This window comes from Camelina sativa, chromosome 5 (assembly GCF_000633955.1).
Source record: "Camelina sativa cultivar DH55 chromosome 5, Cs, whole genome shotgun sequence".
Lineage (NCBI taxonomy): Eukaryota > Viridiplantae > Streptophyta > Magnoliopsida > Brassicales > Brassicaceae > Camelina > Camelina sativa.
This window is the reverse complement of record NC_025689.1, coordinates 4,107,896-4,124,158: the sequence shown is the minus strand read 5'-3', so window position 1 is coordinate 4,124,158 and position 16,263 is coordinate 4,107,896. Positions and strand designations below refer to the sequence as shown.

The 16,263-nt window shown below is 34.5% G+C and overlaps 4 protein-coding genes across 4 annotated transcripts; 1 reads left to right on the top strand and 3 right to left on the bottom strand.

Moving 5' to 3' along the window:
* LOC104785400 (elongation factor 1-delta 1-like) lies at positions 3,823 to 6,496 on the bottom strand. Its single transcript, XM_019245689.1, has 8 exons — positions 6,413 to 6,496; positions 6,219 to 6,325; positions 5,256 to 6,138; positions 5,103 to 5,163; positions 4,867 to 4,972; positions 4,660 to 4,770; positions 4,248 to 4,571; positions 3,823 to 4,169 (listed from the first exon to the last, which is right to left on the bottom strand). The coding sequence occupies exons 3-8, from the start codon at positions 5,282 to 5,284 to the stop codon at positions 4,042 to 4,044; spliced, it is 759 nt and encodes a 252-aa protein (XP_019101234.1). The 5' UTR covers positions 5,285 to 6,138; positions 6,219 to 6,325; positions 6,413 to 6,496; the 3' UTR covers positions 3,823 to 4,041.
* Positions 7,220 to 7,686, top strand: LOC104785402 (B3 domain-containing protein At1g20600-like). The gene is made up of 2 exons (XM_019245190.1): positions 7,220 to 7,534; positions 7,606 to 7,686. The coding sequence occupies exons 1-2, from the start codon at positions 7,220 to 7,222 to the stop codon at positions 7,684 to 7,686; spliced, it is 396 nt and encodes a 131-aa protein (XP_019100735.1).
* On the bottom strand, positions 7,645 to 10,350 carry LOC104785403 (CTD nuclear envelope phosphatase 1 homolog). Its single transcript, XM_010510608.2, has 7 exons — positions 9,983 to 10,350; positions 9,595 to 9,723; positions 9,378 to 9,498; positions 9,208 to 9,289; positions 8,949 to 9,102; positions 8,699 to 8,839; positions 7,645 to 7,737 (listed from the first exon to the last, which is right to left on the bottom strand). The coding sequence occupies exons 1-7, from the start codon at positions 10,265 to 10,267 to the stop codon at positions 7,717 to 7,719; spliced, it is 933 nt and encodes a 310-aa protein (XP_010508910.1). The 5' UTR covers positions 10,268 to 10,350; the 3' UTR covers positions 7,645 to 7,716.
* Positions 11,218 to 14,033, bottom strand: LOC104785399 (serine/threonine-protein kinase ppk15-like). Its single transcript, XM_010510603.1, has 7 exons — positions 13,398 to 14,033; positions 12,808 to 13,315; positions 12,459 to 12,738; positions 12,270 to 12,377; positions 11,911 to 12,189; positions 11,671 to 11,814; positions 11,218 to 11,580 (listed from the first exon to the last, which is right to left on the bottom strand). The coding sequence occupies exons 1-7, from the start codon at positions 13,690 to 13,692 to the stop codon at positions 11,398 to 11,400; spliced, it is 1,797 nt and encodes a 598-aa protein (XP_010508905.1). The 5' UTR covers positions 13,693 to 14,033; the 3' UTR covers positions 11,218 to 11,397.

The following is a 16,263-nucleotide window of genomic DNA, read 5'->3' as shown; positions in this document are numbered from 1 at the left end:
TCAATTCATATAACTGGAGCCGAGGGTTGGAGTGCTCAACAGGGTGAAAGCCATTTAGACAACAACATGATGTTAGATGAAGATGAGGCTGCATCTGAATCAAGACAAGAACCTGATGCTCCCGCAGCTTCCAATGCTCCTGCAGCTTCCAATGCTCCCGCAGCTTCCAATGTTCCCTCAGCTTCCAATGCTCCCTCAGCTTCCAATGTACCAAAGTTTACTCGGAAAAGACGTGCAGGACAAGCTGTGGAAGGACAAGCAGTGGCAGATGTGATAAGGGATAGTATTCAATCACGTGATGAGATACTTTCCTACAAGAATCAACTCATGGAGAGTCACCCTGACTATAGTTGTAGTCAGCTTAGGGCTATGAAGGTTTTAAATTCGCTGTCTAGTATAAGAATGTGGTCTCCATTGTTTAAAACAGCTATGAAACATCTCAAGGAAGACGCTACCAACCGTCAAACGTTCATAAGCTTTGAAGATGATGAGAACAAAGTTCTTTACTTGGAGTTTGAGACTGGTGAAAGCAGAGACTGGTGAAAGCAGAGACTGGATAAAGCAAAGACCAGTGGAAGTAGAGAATATGAACATTTGGTGTGTTAGAGAATCTGTTTTTTTTTTTAGTTTGGTGTATGTGTAGTTTGGTGTGTGTGTATGACTTTGATAAGAACATAATCTGTATTTTATCGATAATGATGAAATAAGTGTTCTTGTTTGTTTCTCATATTAAGTGTTCTTGTTTGTTTCTCATATTTGGTCACTTCTCTCTATCTCTCTCTCTATTATCTTTTCATTGACTTTGATAAGAACATAGTCTACATCTGTTGATGGAGTTGAAGCCATACTCTTGCAGGTCTGTAGTGCTTACTGCTTACTGCTGTTTTCTTTTGTAGCTGCCAACATTCTTGATAGCTCGTTATTGTATTTCCATTATATGTTCGATCTGGTTTCTTTATGAGATTGGATAAAAACAATTGTTTCTTTTGTTTTTATTGCAGGATATATTTAGACCATCATTTGAGGATGATGACATCGACTTAATATTAGAGGAAGAAGAACATATGTATTCTGCAATACAAGAAGTTTATGGAGTTAATACTCATAGAGAGATGCAAAGGACAGATCGAGGTGGAGGTTGGCGTAGGGTGCAACGGTTTATGTTTGAGTCTGAGAAACAGTGTTTTGATATCCTACGTATGAATCAAGGTACGTTTCTGAGTTTATGTCAGGTGCTATCACAGAAATATAAACTTGAAGAATCATGCCATGTCTATCTTGAAGAGAGTGTAGCAATGTTTATCGAAATGGTGGCACAAGATGTAACAGTCCGAGTCTTAGCTGAACGATATCAGCATTCTCTGGATACAGTAAAAAGAAAGCTAGATGATGTTTTAGGGGTCCTGTTGAAGCTTGCAGCAGATATAGTGAAGCCATCCAGAGGTGAGTTTGCAAAACCTAGTCCTAAGCTAGTAAAAGATGGTAGGTATTGGCCTTTTTTTGAAAACTGCATTGGTGCTTTGGATGGAACTCATATATCTGCACGCCCTCCATCTAATAGTGCAGAAGCATATAGAGGTAGAAAATCTGAGCCAACAATAAATGTTCTAGCGATATGTAACTTCAACATGAGATTTATATTTGCTTATGTTGGAGTTCCTGGTAGAGCACATGACACCAAGGTGTTAACACATTGTGCTACTCATGAACCTTCCTTCCCTCATCCACCAAATGGCAAGTACTATCTAGTAGACTCAGGTTACCCAACTAGAACCGGTTATCTAGGGCCTCATCGTAAAGCTAGGTATCATCTTGATCTGTTTGCAAGGGGAAGACCACCTACTAGCACTAGAGAGCTGTTTAACCGTAGACATTCTAGTTTGCGTTATGTGATAGAAAGAACATTTGGTGTTTGGAAAGCAAAGTGGAGGATTTTAGATAGGAAACATCCTAAGTATGAGCTGAAAAAGTGGATAAAGATTGTGACAGCAACTATGGCACTTCACAACTTTATTCGAGATTCACACTATGAAGACCGTGATTTTGCTTATTGGGAGGTGGTAGATGATTATGAGAATCATGGTGACCAAGCTGTAGAAAATGAAGAAGAAGGTAACATTGAACATACTCCTTACATTCCAACTGGTGATAGAGCAATGGAGACTCTACGTGATGTTATAACTGAAAAGATAGGAAGAGGACGTCAACTTCCGTATTAGCATCACAACAGTTTCAAAAAGACTATAGTACTACATTTCAGATGGGAACTTGTTTGGTTTTGGTTCTTGTTTGGTTTTGATAGGAACTTGTTTGGTTTTGATGGGAACTTGGATCTCATGGCTTATGATGAATTCTGATTGTTGCAGGGGAACCATGTCACTCTTGTCTCAAGGAAGAAGAGTAGAGGTGTCCGTGAACCGTGATTGATCGTTGTGTGTTCTTGTGGTATCATATAACTTATGTAATCGTTTCTAGCCAAAAAGTATCCTAGTTAATACTTCAAAATTATGATTGTTTAAAGGATTACTATAAGATTACCAAAATGTTGATTGTAATAAGGTTTTGTTGGATCATAAGTTAAAGAAATTATTTTTGTGTTATTTTTTGTGTAAGGATATTTAAAAATGTTGAGTGATACTAAGTGATATAATTTTAGAAATGTTAGATCAAAATGATTTTAAATTATATAAAAAAAAGAAATAAGAATATATTTTTAAATTATAAAATTTGATTTCATTTTTGAATGTTTAAAGAATTATTTTTACATATATCAATAGCCAAAACCACTAACATCTTCAACACAAAATAAAGGGGTTTTTGGTCATTTTTCATTTTTTGTATCCAGATACATATACAAATTAACAAAACAAACATAGCTGCATCCAGATACAATTTCTGGATGCATCAACCAAAAACACAAACGAACAGTATCTGGATGCTGCGTCCAGATACAAAATCCAGATTTTGCTTCTAGATCACAAAACGAACAGCATCTTGGATGTTTAGACACAAAAAGACTCGTCGGATTTGCTTCGCTATCGATAGGCATACGTATCCTGTAGATGGTAAGCTGAGTAAAAGAATATCCAAAGCTACCTTCTCGAATTCATAGTATGGTTTTGTGTGCATGTAAGTGTTTTTAGGGTTTTTTTTTTTTTTTTTTTTTTCTTTCTTTTTTTTGTTTGGTGTTTTTAAAAACAAAACAAGGTGTTATAAAAAAAAAACAAGGTGTTATCATTAATAAAGAGAGTTTTCAGGTTCTATAAACACGATATTAATCTATCAAGTTTTCTTTTTCCTTAAGGATAGCAAGATGCCAAGGTGGATTTCACTGCTTTATCACTTTGTTTAATTTCTTGTGACTTGTATTATACGCTACGAGTATTGTGTAGTTTATCCCTCCCTAAACTGATTTTCGCCAAGGTTAAGTGGAGCTAAACTTTAAAGAAACGGATTATATAAGTCCAGCAATCAAATTTTAGAATATATCATGATCCATGTTTAACCCACACGATTCATGTTATCCCAAGTAATTAGAGTTACAAAACAACTTGGTTAAGTTTTGTTGTTATCTCTTTCTCTTTAGTAAATATTTGAGATTTGGTAGAAGGAAAAATGTATTTATTCATAACTCATGAAGGAAACAAAGAGATGATATATATCAAAAAGCAACACATTACAGAAGCAAATTAAAAGCAGTAAAACAGAAATTAAACTAGTACACCCTAACGCTTCCCCTTGGGAGTTTTTTTCCAAGCTTCTGCGTTATGCTGAGAGCCGGCCCAAGCCACAAGCTGGTGAAGCATGTGCTTGCGGCCCGGTTTTACTTATCAATTTTTCGGCCCTATTTTTGGTAAAATTCTCTTATAGTTCTACTGGTTAAGTGCTAGGTGGAGGAGTAAGAGGTGGTAGATTCGATTCTCAGAATTGCAAAAAGACGGCTCTGTGCTGAGATTCAATACCAAACAAACATCTTTGGCATTAACACACAATATAAAAATTTGCAGTTTCAAAGGATTTGAAAAAGTATTTTAAACACTTTCATATTCTGTTCAAGGGAATTTCACCCAACCCTTTTCGGCGAATGGTGTCAAGAGACACACGGTCGTCAATAATGGTGAACATGGTCCGCTTATATATAAGTCCATAGCCAAGGTTGAAAAGCTTTGCTGAAAAATAAAATAGAGAGATATTGGAATATTAGATTGTAAAAAGATATTGAGGGTGTAAGAGATCCACCAACTTACTTGTTCCCCAAGACACTCCTTCCATCTGGATGGATCTTAAACGTTCTTCTTCCTTCTTAATTATGTCGGTCTTCTTACCACCACACCGGGCAAGCATTAGCCCTGATTTCCCGGCAGCTTTCATTTCCTCTTCAGTCTCCTCGTCGAGTAGGTCACCATCATCATTAGGACAACACTCGAAGTCGGAAAATTCAACGCTCCTGACACGCCCACAGTTATATATATGCGTCTCGACAAGGGTGTCGAAACAGAAAAGGTCATCATCATATATGATGAATATGATACGCAACAACTTGACTCCATAACCAACAGAGAAAAGTTTCGCTGAGAGATTTCAGAGTTTTACTATTAGTATACTACCTTCCCGAAATTTAAAAACATTTTGAGGGTGCTAGAGATGAAACAAACTTACATGGTCCCCAAATCAATCCTTCCATCTGAATAGATCTTATATCATCCTTTAGCTTCTCCATGTCCATCTCATCATTACGCGGTGTGATAACCATTAGCCCTGACTGCCAAGCTGCCCAAAGGATGAAACAAACCCGTTTGATCTATTGACCATTTAAGACAAATGATGAGAAATTTATACAAAGAGTGTCCCCAAACCATAACATACTTTCCTTCCTTGTGGACGCCTCCAAAGTAGCTTTCTTTTTCTCTTCGGGTTCCTCCTTAATAATGTCAATATCTTGATCATCATCATCAACAACTTCCCAACCATCCTACAATATGATGGAAGAAATGAGCCAATAACGGATAAGATATTGATCTCACTAACTAGAGTATAATCTTACATAAGCGCCAAACATGATTCCATGGAACCATTGGACAAACTAACAAACAATAGAGTACCTTAGAATCAATAGCAGAAGATCCATCAATAGTGACACAACTCTCTTCAGAAGAGATACATCTACAAATAAAGACACACACGAGTTAAAATAAATCCAAACAGCTATACGTAAATTAAAATCTATGCATACAAGGCAAGTGGAGGAAACTTACGTGATACCTCTTCTCAAGAGGATCTCCATGTGGTTGTACCAACGAGATGCATTCACATACTGTGAAGTTGGAGGATTTAGAAGAGCCCCGTAGACAGTAATATCATCTTTTGTAGCCTTGTAACTGTAAGAGTATACATAGTGGGAAACTAAATACCTTAAACGTATTAAATCTTCAACGTACTGGTTGTTCCAAAAGGTAAAGGTTAAGTAGAATCTGATCTATTAGTGTTGTGCTTGTGCACTACTTAATTGAAACATCTTTGGTGCTCAGTGAAAATAAAGGGAAAATTAAGTTTAACCTAGAAATGTAATAACGAGTGAGAAGATACTCGTCGAGCTTCTTCAATCCAGCATCAGAGTTGAGATTGGGGAAGGACACCATTTTTTTAACTCAACAAAAACCCAACGATATGATCTAACAAAAAGTTAACGTTCTTCACAAGAATTTATATGAAAAAAATGAATTGTAAGTTGTAACTAGTATCCAAATATTAAGGAACTATCAGTTAAATGCAAAATCACTAAATTCATGGGATATATATTGCGGTAACTGGTATGTGGATTTTAAATTTGAAAATTCAAACTAAAAATAACTGTGTTATATATTGCATCATTATATTTTTAACTATCTTTACGAAAATTATGTTTCAATTGTTATTCCACATGTCAGGTTGAAAGAATTCCTAGAGAATCATCAGATGAAGTTTAGTCATAGGCTATAGAAATAATTACCGAATGAGATGTATACCTTTATCACTAGACTAGCTACCTTTGTATGTCTCATAGGCACCATCACTTGCAGCAACTCTGAGATGCTTTTGAGTGCATGGTAGTATATAATTATATATGGTTTCAAATACATCCTAATTTAGTTGTTGGCCCTGAGTAACAAAACCAAACTTCTTAAAACAGAGGAAACAGAACTACTTCCTAAGGTTGATCATTACGTAAAGAAGTGTACCTCTGGAGATTCAAATAGACAAATGCATCTGCAAGACTTTTGTACACCAATATCAGTAGGTCTATCAGACTATCACGCATGTTTGAAGTTTTGCGGTTGCATGAATTCTACAGTAGAGTATCAAAAGTAGCAGTAAGAACTAGTGGGTTATATGTTGGCAACATATAACTACAGAGTCATGAATATTTTTTTACCTTGAAAAGCATGTATGGCGTTACTGTTTCAAGCTGGGAAGTAAAGATTTCACAGCGCCTCAAGAACCTTCTTGGCTTTCCCCTAGATAATGAACAAACATAACTTGTATTGAGATGACAAGAACTCAAGTTACATAAGAAACAGAGCATATCAATGGATAAAATAGGGATTCACCTTTCCTTCATATACAATCTCTCAAAATCAATCTTGAGTTCTGGTAAGCTGGGGACTCATTAGGAAAAATACAGTGACCAATGCCCTTGACTCCAGACTCTCTCCATGAAAAGATGTAGAACCTAGAGAGCATAACTGCATAAGACAAGTCTCTAGCCCTAAGTTCCTCCAGCACTGGGACATAGTGTTTGGACGACGTAGCAGGCTCCGTATATTCTATATTTCTATACATACATTTCAATGCCTTAGTGTTCTGCGTTGAAGAAAGTAGGAGATGCATGAGTGATATATATATATATATATATATATATATATATATATATCATATATGATATAATTATCAAAAAAATATATGATATATGTGATATATCACTCAATTAAATTGATATATGATATATAACACCAAGAAACTTTCGCTTTATATTACCTTCTTAATTAAATTTTACCCAATATCATGAATAAATGTTTTATTTGCTTTTTAATAAAGGAAAATACAATTTAAATGGAAAACCTAAGTATATAAGGAAAATATATTTAGTTAAGCGTTCATACAAGATCAAAGAAAGAAAGAAAATACAACCCTAAATATATTGACTGTTCCGCAAGGTAAGATAGGGAGACCCTGAGAAATCATGGCTTTCACACAAGAAGAAGATGAAGACCTTCACGTGGCTGCCTGGACATTGATTTACATACACCAAGCTCAAGCTCAATATCTAAATCAGTCACCAGAAGAAGACGATATAGATGATGAGGTTGAGTCGACTCCATTATCACAAGTAAGCCAAGCTCATCAAAAGCCGTCTAGGAAGAGGAAATATGCTGACAACAATCAGAATACGATGAAAATAAATAAGGAGGAGCTCTTTTCAGAAGAAACTCTGAGGCTCATTCAGGTATGGTATAGAGATGACCCTGATCCAGTAGAGATATTCAAGGATGCTGAGGTGACGAGGCGATTCAGCAAACCGCTAAAGAAGCAGTTGATATTGAGCGACGTGGATAAATATCAAAGCAGGCTCTTGTTACCGAGGCAGCTAGTGGAGGAGACGATGCTTCCTTTTCTAGAAGAATCAGAGAATCCGAGCTTAGGGCTTGATGTTTCGGTCTACGGACCAGACGGGGAAGTTCAACAGATGAAGTTCAAGATCTGGAATGGGGTTAGAACACCTGTTTTAACTTCGGGATGGAAGGAGTTTGTGGCAAATTATGGTCTTAAGATGACTTCCGATTTTATCACTGTTTGGATGTTTAGGCATATAATGACTCAAAAGATTTGCTTCGCTATTGACTATGTTAGATTTTCTTTGATAGATCAACCAGTGGGATGATCTTGAAGACGGCCTTCTTGAATCCAAATTAGGGTTTTGTGTTTTGGGGTTTTTGTCTCTCTTTATTTTTTTTTGGGGTTATTTTTATTTTTAAAAGGTGTTAATTAGTAAAGGATTTATCAGGGTTATTAACTAGGGTTCTTTAGGGAGTTTGTTTCGCTATTCAATCCACGAGGATCTTATGATAAGTCATATAAGTAAGAGAATACGTTATCAGGTTAGGTGCTAATACTAAATTACCAATAGGAGTCAAGGTGACTGATGGATTCAGATACGTAATACAAATCCTATAATCATACAAAGCCAAATGCTATGGTAATCTATAAATCAAGTAACAAGAATTTTTTTAGTGCATCACAATAACTTTACATGGCTACACATGCCAAAACGTTCAATGTCAAACCATGATACTTTTGAGGTTAGTATTTATAGGTTTTGTATTTTGGTATATGAAAAACATGAGCTGATTTGAAAAAAGATAGATTGTGGATTGTAAATTTTTTTGGATATGGCCATGTTTTCATGTCGACCAACATGAAGTTGCCATAAAATAGGAAGCAAAAACAAACATGTTGGACATGTTTAGTAAATCGTAATGGATTGATCATAAATAGACGAAATCAGACTCTGATCTTTATTTTTATTTTAATCAAAACATGAATACACAGTCACAGTAGTATGTCCAATTTAGTTGGTTGGTCCCAACCAAACTTGTCAAACACTTTCCACTTATATATGTAAGCTATGAGAGAGAGATTCCACCTATCTAGATTCAGGTACCTGTGATGATGATGTCCAGCAAGACTGTGGTATGCCTTGCTTTTCAAACCATTCAGGCATGTGAAATCTATCGTAAAGTGCTAGTCTTACATCTTCTTCTTCTGAAAGTTGCTTAAGAAGTGGGAGAACAACGTCTAGTAGCTTCATATGTGTTTTTTGGTTGCATAAGATCTCATTAGATAGATTCCAACGATTGAACAAACCATGTTTTCAGTATTACATGAACTAAATTGAGTTTGGATTTACATACCTGAGTATCATTTGGCTGTTCTGCGGAAAACGATTCACATGGAATCCCGTTTACAGGTTGTAATAGAAAGCAGTAAGGATTGTTGTCGACAATAACAGTCCTATACATATTCTTTGATACGCATAACAGATCCTTCACATGATCTCGATAGTGCCTGATATTGGGAACACAGAGAATACACTCACTCATTCACAACATATCTTAAAAAAAGAAAGGTAAAATACTAAAATCATATCATTTGTTCAAACCAACAACTTACGTGCTGGTTGTAGAAGGACGATAAAGCCGATGGTTTAATACATGTTTTGTATCTATTCTATCCACAAGAGGTCTAGCATAATCTGCAGATTTTGATAAACATGTTAAAAACGCTTAAACCGAGAACAGAGTGATAAAACAGAGAAGTAGTAAAGTGACTCAAGGAGTGACCTTCGAGAGCAGCAGTAAAAAGAATAAGATGTGCAAATTGGCTGAGATTTTCTAAGAATTCGTGCAATCCTGGACGCTCAAACACTGTTACATGGCTGATTTTAGGCTTCCCATTGCATTCCTTCACGCAAAAAAAAAATGAGATTAATTATTTGCATATCAACCAAATTAATCTTGGTTAAGTAACTTGATAGCTAGTACTTAGTAGTAAAATCACCTTGGTTGATGATACACACTCCAGCTCAAACCATTTCAATCCAGCTTCAATAGCTTGTGTACGTAATGCAGCAGGTAGACTAGATGTCTCATAGGCACTCACTAGTGTCTCATCCAAGTCAAGAACTACCTACATATTTCGGAATAACTCAAAACACTACCAATAACATAATCATCTTTCACCATTTGCTTCCAACATATATAAGTACCATAACATAACATACTAGTGGCAGCAACTACACAAGTTATTGCTTAATCTATGAATGATTCATCAAAATTGAGCAAAGCTAATCCAAACCAAACAAGCTAAAAGATTCTAGAAATGATCGCAGTTTCTTGAAGCACACTAACATTTTGAGAAATCAAAAGACAAGAGCATATGAGCATACCGTTAGTTTCTGGATGGTACTGACTTGGCCTTCAGTGGAGGTTTTCTCGGAGGCGATTTGAATGGAAACAGGTGATTCCGTCGCAATCTCCGGTAAATCGATGACGGACAAAGGTTTGAAACCATCCTTTGTCGAAGGAGAGGTAGAGAGAAGTGAATGATGAGCATCAAAACGAAGGATCTTGAGAAAGAACCGATAGAAAAAATCGAGCCAGTTTACCAAAACGTTCCATAGTTGAACCGAACGAGGAGAGTAAACCAAATCGGCTTGACTCAATTCCGCCATGAATCGAACTAAACTAATCGAGAGCTTTCAAGTTTCAACAAACAGAGCAAAGATTGCTCACGCAAAGCTTTTTGATGAAAGGAGGCAAAACGTCAATTCTTTTTTTTTTTTTTTTTTAATTACATACGATTCACGCGCTTCTTTTGGAATCTGAGAAACACGTCGAATGTATAAGTGAGGTGGGAAGACACGCGTGGAGAAATGAAGGTTGGGGAAGTTTTTAAGGAAGAGACAGATTTGTAAGAGAAGAAAGTGCTGCGTTCATTCCTTTTTTAACATTTTTTTTTTATAATGGGAAAACATTATTGGAAAAAGGAAAGTTTGCAAATATTATTTTAAAATTATGAACTAATTATTTAATATGCGTGTTGATTGAATAAATTCATAATTAAAATTAGATTTCGTATTACATAAATATAAAGAAATCAAATTTTCCACCATTTATATGTTTTCTTTTTTGTTATTTAAGATGCACAAAATCTAACATTTTTAATGTAAATTTATGAGTTTTGAATATTATAAATTTATAAACTATCATAATTAAACATGATATCATGTCATATTAATTATTAAATCTGGAATTTTCTTTATATATAACAATATATAGTGGTCAACATTTCGTTTTAAAATTTTAAGAAAAGTTTTTAAATGACATCTTCACTTTTTTTTTTTTTTTTTTTTTTTTTTTTTTTTCTGGTCAATNCCCTTTGTGTATCTTGATTGGTTATGAGATGTATGGAAGGGTATCAATATGTTGGAACATTGGAATTTTGTTCCAACTACTAAAATCCATAATTGGCATTTGGTAATTGGTATTTGGTACAAGGAGTAGGTAACAAAAATAATGTACCATATTTGGTCATCATAAAATGCACATCATGGTGGTCCAATATTTTAGTTTTAACTTTTAAGTTTTTGATCAATATAGACCCAACAACCGGTAACTGAACTATGCAGCATCAAAATTCTTTTATTGCACAACACAAGCATTTTACTTACAATGTGAAGAAATCAATGTAAAAACAGTTCTATACACATATTCTCATAACCAAAAAAAAAAAAAAAAGAAGCAGGAGAAACAGAGAAACAGACAACACAATAAGAAGCCAAAAAAGAAAATACAAAATCAATCAATCGTAAGAAGAAGACAAAGAGAGCCAAGGGTGGTTAAGTGCCTCAAGAGCTGTTGGACGTCTCAATGGATTGATCTCAAGTAGAGTCCTTACAAAATCTACGAACAATTCATCACTAACTTGTAATTGTTCTTCCAAGCATGATTCTTCTGTGATTATGTATTCAATCTCATTGCTCTCCTGTCACACCAAAACAACAACAACTACGAGTCACACTCAAGCAAATAAGTCTGATCAAGTCTTTTCGGTTTATATCAAATAAAAAATTACCTCGTTTAAGTGGTAGATATCATACTCTTTGGTGAAGTATTTATGTGTCTCTTGACCTTTCTCTAGCATCTCTGTTTCTATAGGACCTAAAACCGCAACAATCCTAGCCAATATCATCGCTACTGCTTCGTTTGGAAACAGAACCTGATGCACACACAGACATACACACATTGTTACATTTTGTGTTACTAGTTTCTTTAGTATGTAGGATAAAACATATAGATGGAAACCAGACAGTACCTCACCAGAGCAAAGCTCTGCTAAAATACACCCAAGTGACCACATATCGATCTTTTCATCATATGGAAGCCCGAGAATCACTTCAGGAGCTCTATAGGAACGTGATTGTACATACAGACACAAGTTGTCAGACCGGAAACAACTGCTTCCAAGATCTATGATTTTCACCGCGCATCTTTTGTAACTCTTTATCAGTATATTCTCAGGTTTGAGATCACAATGTATGATTCCTAATCCGTGGAGGAACACAAGCGCATCCAAACACTGACGAGTTATAACCTGAGGAAACAAAAAAACATCAATAGAGATAAACAAAAACATATTTTTAGGCATTCTTTTGAGTCTAGGAAACAACAAACCTGAAGTCTGCTTAAGTTGAAGTATGGTTCTCCTCCTGATTCTTGGTTAAATTTCTGAAACTCATACAAGTTTGCACGGAGAAGTTCACAAACGATAAACAGATGTTCCTGTTACATATTTTATTTTCAAGAATTAGAAAACTTCTTGGTTGAGTGAAACTGATAATTCAGTCTTTCAAGAACTCTTACCTGGTGGTAGAAGTAATCATAGAGGCGCAAGATGTGATGCTCATCAGCAGGATCATGCTTATTGACATGTTTCAATAGCTTGATCTCATCTAAACTCTGATCGAAGAAATCTTTATCGTTCTTGATAATCTTGAGGCAAACATCGACCCCGTTGTGTAGATCCTGTGCTTGAACCACCTTGCTAAATGCAGCAGAACCAATGTATTCAGTAATGTAGTATCTTCCACCAATCACTGTGTTTATCACAATTGGTAGATCTTTGTTCTCTTCGAATCCAGTCCTGTAAAGAAACGATTACAAATCCATCTTTCTTTCTATTTAAGACTTACCAATGCAAATGATCACATACCTGTTTTTCCAGTGAATGATTCTAAGATCAAAGACTTCATATTCATCTTCAAACTCATGAACAACATCAACCTCTTCTTCATCTGTTACATTCCCCTGATCACCACCATTATCTTTTGTATCCCTTTCTTCACAGCTAAACTCATCAGTTTTATCATCCAGACGAATGAAATCTTTTGAGTCATCATCAACATCCTCCACATTGCTAAGAAGAAAAGACTTATCTAAGTAATCAAGACTAGCTTCAGTTTGAGACCCTTGAGATGATGACTTATCATAAACACCAACCGTGTTCTTGAATTGGTTATCTGTTATGAACTTATCCTCTGCAGTTACAGGACAGATGAAGAAATCAGATTCTCTAAACGCAGGAGACATGAACTCATCTTCATCTTCAGTCTCATTGTTGTTGTGTAAGTAAAACTCGCTCCACTCCGGATATGTTCTAGCCGTCCCAAATTGAGACTGTCCATCAGATGATGAACCATCTCCATACGGATTCACAAACCCTGCATTTATACAGATCAAGATTCAAACTATCACCATCCAGTTCTGTTTCATTAAGATCGGAGAAGTTAGTAAAAGACTCACCGGAAGAAGAACAGAAGCCAGAAGAGGAGGAGTCCAAGCTGACAAACTCGTCGTCGTCGTCAGAAGAAGAAGACTTCAAGGCATCAGCACCACCACCGGAATCTTCGCCGGTGGAATCAGAAGGACGAGAACTCGCCGTGATTTTTATAGGAGGAGGAATAGGAAAAAGAAACTTCTCGAAATCGAAAGAAGCGAGTTGGTTCTTCTCGTTGATATCGTCTCTCAAAGCAGATTCGGCTTCCGTTAAACCATTCCTCCGGAGAAACTCAAGAACAGATTTCACATCAACCGCCATTGACCCAATGACCAAAAACCCAACCACACACTCACGAGAGAGTTTCAGAAGCGAGAGAGACACGGACTGAGAAAGAGAGAGAGGTAAGAGAAGAGAAAGGTTGAAACTTGCAATCACGTGATCGAGAATCGAGTAAAAAAACTAAAACCCATTGGTGATAAGTTTCTTAAAGTCTTCGCATGGTTTCTGATGACTTAATCTAAATCTCTGATCTTTCTATGATTCTATCTTTCTTCTTCTTCATCGTTTTCTGTTCTGTGTTGGCTCTGTAGGACCAAAGTTAACAATAACGGACATGGTGCGATGTCTTGTCTTACCGGTTTCTTCAGGTTACGGGATTGATAGGTTTCAACGTTCGTGGTTTCTTCTTCTTTTTCTTCCTTTTCTTTTTCACCTTATTGACACGTGTACTAATCGTTGTTTGACATGTGTAAATGATATCACTGTTATTTTTTGGCGTATTTTGACTTTATTATTTTTTATAATGTTGAACCGACGGAAGTTTTATAAACATTATATTTTGGTCTTGAATTGGGACAAAATCGAATTCAAAAGTTTAATAAAATATTGTAAAAAAAGGAAGAATCTTTCAGATGATTGTTATTAATTAATTCTACTTAAACAAATCTCTAATTCTTCCACTGTGGTTTTATTTTATTTTAATTTATAAGAAAGCGAATCTATCAATTGTTCAACATCATCATCATCATCATTCATCACTAACCTAATCTAAATAGACTAATTTTTTCTTAAGACTTATCAAATGTTACAAAATTAGATTTTAACTCGCGGTATACCACGTGCATATAATTTTTATTATTGTTTATATTTTATATTGTATTATTTGTTAAATATTGGATATTATGTAAATAGAATAATAACCAAATTTTCTGGCCGTTTATGCGGCTAAATTTTTATATTAATTTTTTAACCTGCAATATACTTAATGACCATTTTTTTGTTATATTTAGTTTGTTTTGTTTAGTGTTTGAAATTCTATTTTTAATTTTTAATTATTATAACAAAAAATAAGGAATCTAAATACATAATAAATCATTTATACGCTATAATTAAGTCAAATTTTTCTTAATGATTAAATTATTTTACACAATCTTAATTAAATCAACTTGATTTTATATGTCAAATATTCTAATATTAATAGTGTTGACAAATAATAAAATAAAGGTTTAACCCGTGTTAGCATAAATTTAATGATATTTTATTAATTCCAACATATCCTCTTTATAACTTCATCTACTACATAACCATATTATATAGTATTTTAAACTTTTTTTAATTTTACATATTCGTAATATTTTTAAATTATAATAAGTTCATATATATATATATATTAATTATAATATTTAAATAAATATGAATCGATGTTCTTCTTACGTTAAGAATCAAAGCTCACATATTTTGAAAAACAAAAAGAGAATCAAATTGTTGCTTTCTTTGCTGCAAAAGATTCAAAGATGGAATATTCTTCAAAACATATAGAAAGTGTGGTTAAATATATCATAGTTTCTGTTTCCATATTGATTGCTGTATTTTTTTTTACATATTCGTAATATTTTAAAATTTTAATAAGTTTATATATATATATATATTAATTATAATATTTAAATAAATATGAATCGATGTTCTCCTTACGTTAAGAATCAAAACTCACAGATTTTGGAAAACAAAAAAAGAATCAAATTGTTGTTTTCTTTGTTGCAAAGGATTCAAAGATGGAATACTCTTCAAAACATATAGAAAATGTGGTTAAATATATCATAGTTTCTGTTTCCATATTGTTTGCTGTAATTTTTTTTAGTTGGAATGAAATGTTTAGGAAACAAAATCTGGAGTAATGCTATTTTTAGAAATTTTTTAGGGATTAACTTTGTAAATAAATATAAATAAAAGGTAGAACCCAAAATGTACTTAAAAAATGTATATATAGATATTGTTGTAGTTGATTTTAGTTTAGAGAAGTGTTGTCTTCTGGTCCATATAATGCTAGATGAGGCAAGGTAGTTAAGACTTTAAGAGTATATCATGAATTTGGGAAAAAAATGATCATATGACTTTATGATAAATCTCTAGCAATTCAATAGGAGATTGTGTCTCTTTTTTTTTCCTTCACTTTTTTGCTTTTACTCTTGCCTTTTTTTTTCTACTCTCTATTAAAGTGCTTCCCACATACATACCTTTTTAAACCTATTACTACAGAAATTGAACGTTGTAGTTGTAGAGGCGAATTCAAGTAAAGCAGGATAAAGACAAAAATCAAAATAAAGTTGACAGCTGAAAGGGCAAACTGAAAATCCGTGGAAACGTTAGAATAATGTTTTATTACGCCTTTATGGACCATTGTGTGTATGTGTGTGTGTGTTTTTTTTTTTGCTTTTTGTGAACATGGAACCGTATAATCGAATTAGGAAGTTGAACAAGTAAGTACTATTTTGATTCGGCCTGAGACTACAATAATATACCGTAAATAGTGATTACCAAATGGTTTGGGATAGGTAGGGTTGGAGTACTAGCAAGTTAACAAAAAGCAATGACCAAACCAAAGGTATTAAT

Excerpts from the sequence above, each read along its gene's own strand:
- LOC104785400 (XM_019245689.1), bottom strand. The coding sequence starts at position 5,284 with ATGGAGATCCTCTTGAGAAGAGGTATCAC. Across the intron at positions 5,164-5,255 it reads CTCTTGAGAAGAGGTATCAC|ATGTATCTCTTCTGAAGAGA; the intron begins GTAAGTTTCCTC and ends CTTTATTTGTAG. Across the intron at positions 4,771-4,866 it reads GGCGTCCACAAGGAAGGAAA|CTTGGCAGTCAGGGCTAATG; the intron begins GTATGTTATGGT and ends TCCTTTGGGCAG.
- LOC104785402 (XM_019245190.1), top strand. The coding sequence starts at position 7,220 with ATGGCTTTCACACAAGAAGAAGATGAAGACCTTCACGTGGCTGCCTGG. Across the intron at positions 7,535-7,605 it reads AGATATTCAAGGATGCTGAG|GCTCTTGTTACCGAGGCAGC; the intron begins GTGACGAGGCGA and ends ATATCAAAGCAG.
- LOC104785403 (XM_010510608.2), bottom strand. The coding sequence starts at position 10,267 with ATGGCGGAATTGAGTCAAGCCGATTTGGTTTACTCTCCTCGTTCGGTT. Across the intron at positions 9,499-9,594 it reads AGTGTGTATCATCAACCAAG|GAATGCAATGGGAAGCCTAA; the intron begins GTGATTTTACTA and ends TTTTGCGTGAAG. Across the intron at positions 9,290-9,377 it reads TTTTACTGCTGCTCTCGAAG|ATTATGCTAGACCTCTTGTG; the intron begins GTCACTCCTTGA and ends CAAAATCTGCAG.
- LOC104785399 (XM_010510603.1), bottom strand. The coding sequence starts at position 13,692 with ATGGCGGTTGATGTGAAATCTGTTCTTGAGTTTCTCCGGAGGAATGGT. Across the intron at positions 12,190-12,269 it reads TCAACTTAAGCAGACTTCAG|GTTATAACTCGTCAGTGTTT; the intron begins GTTTGTTGTTTC and ends TTGTTTCCTCAG. Across the intron at positions 11,815-11,910 it reads CAGAGCTTTGCTCTGGTGAG|GTTCTGTTTCCAAACGAAGC; the intron begins GTACTGTCTGGT and ends TGTGTGCATCAG.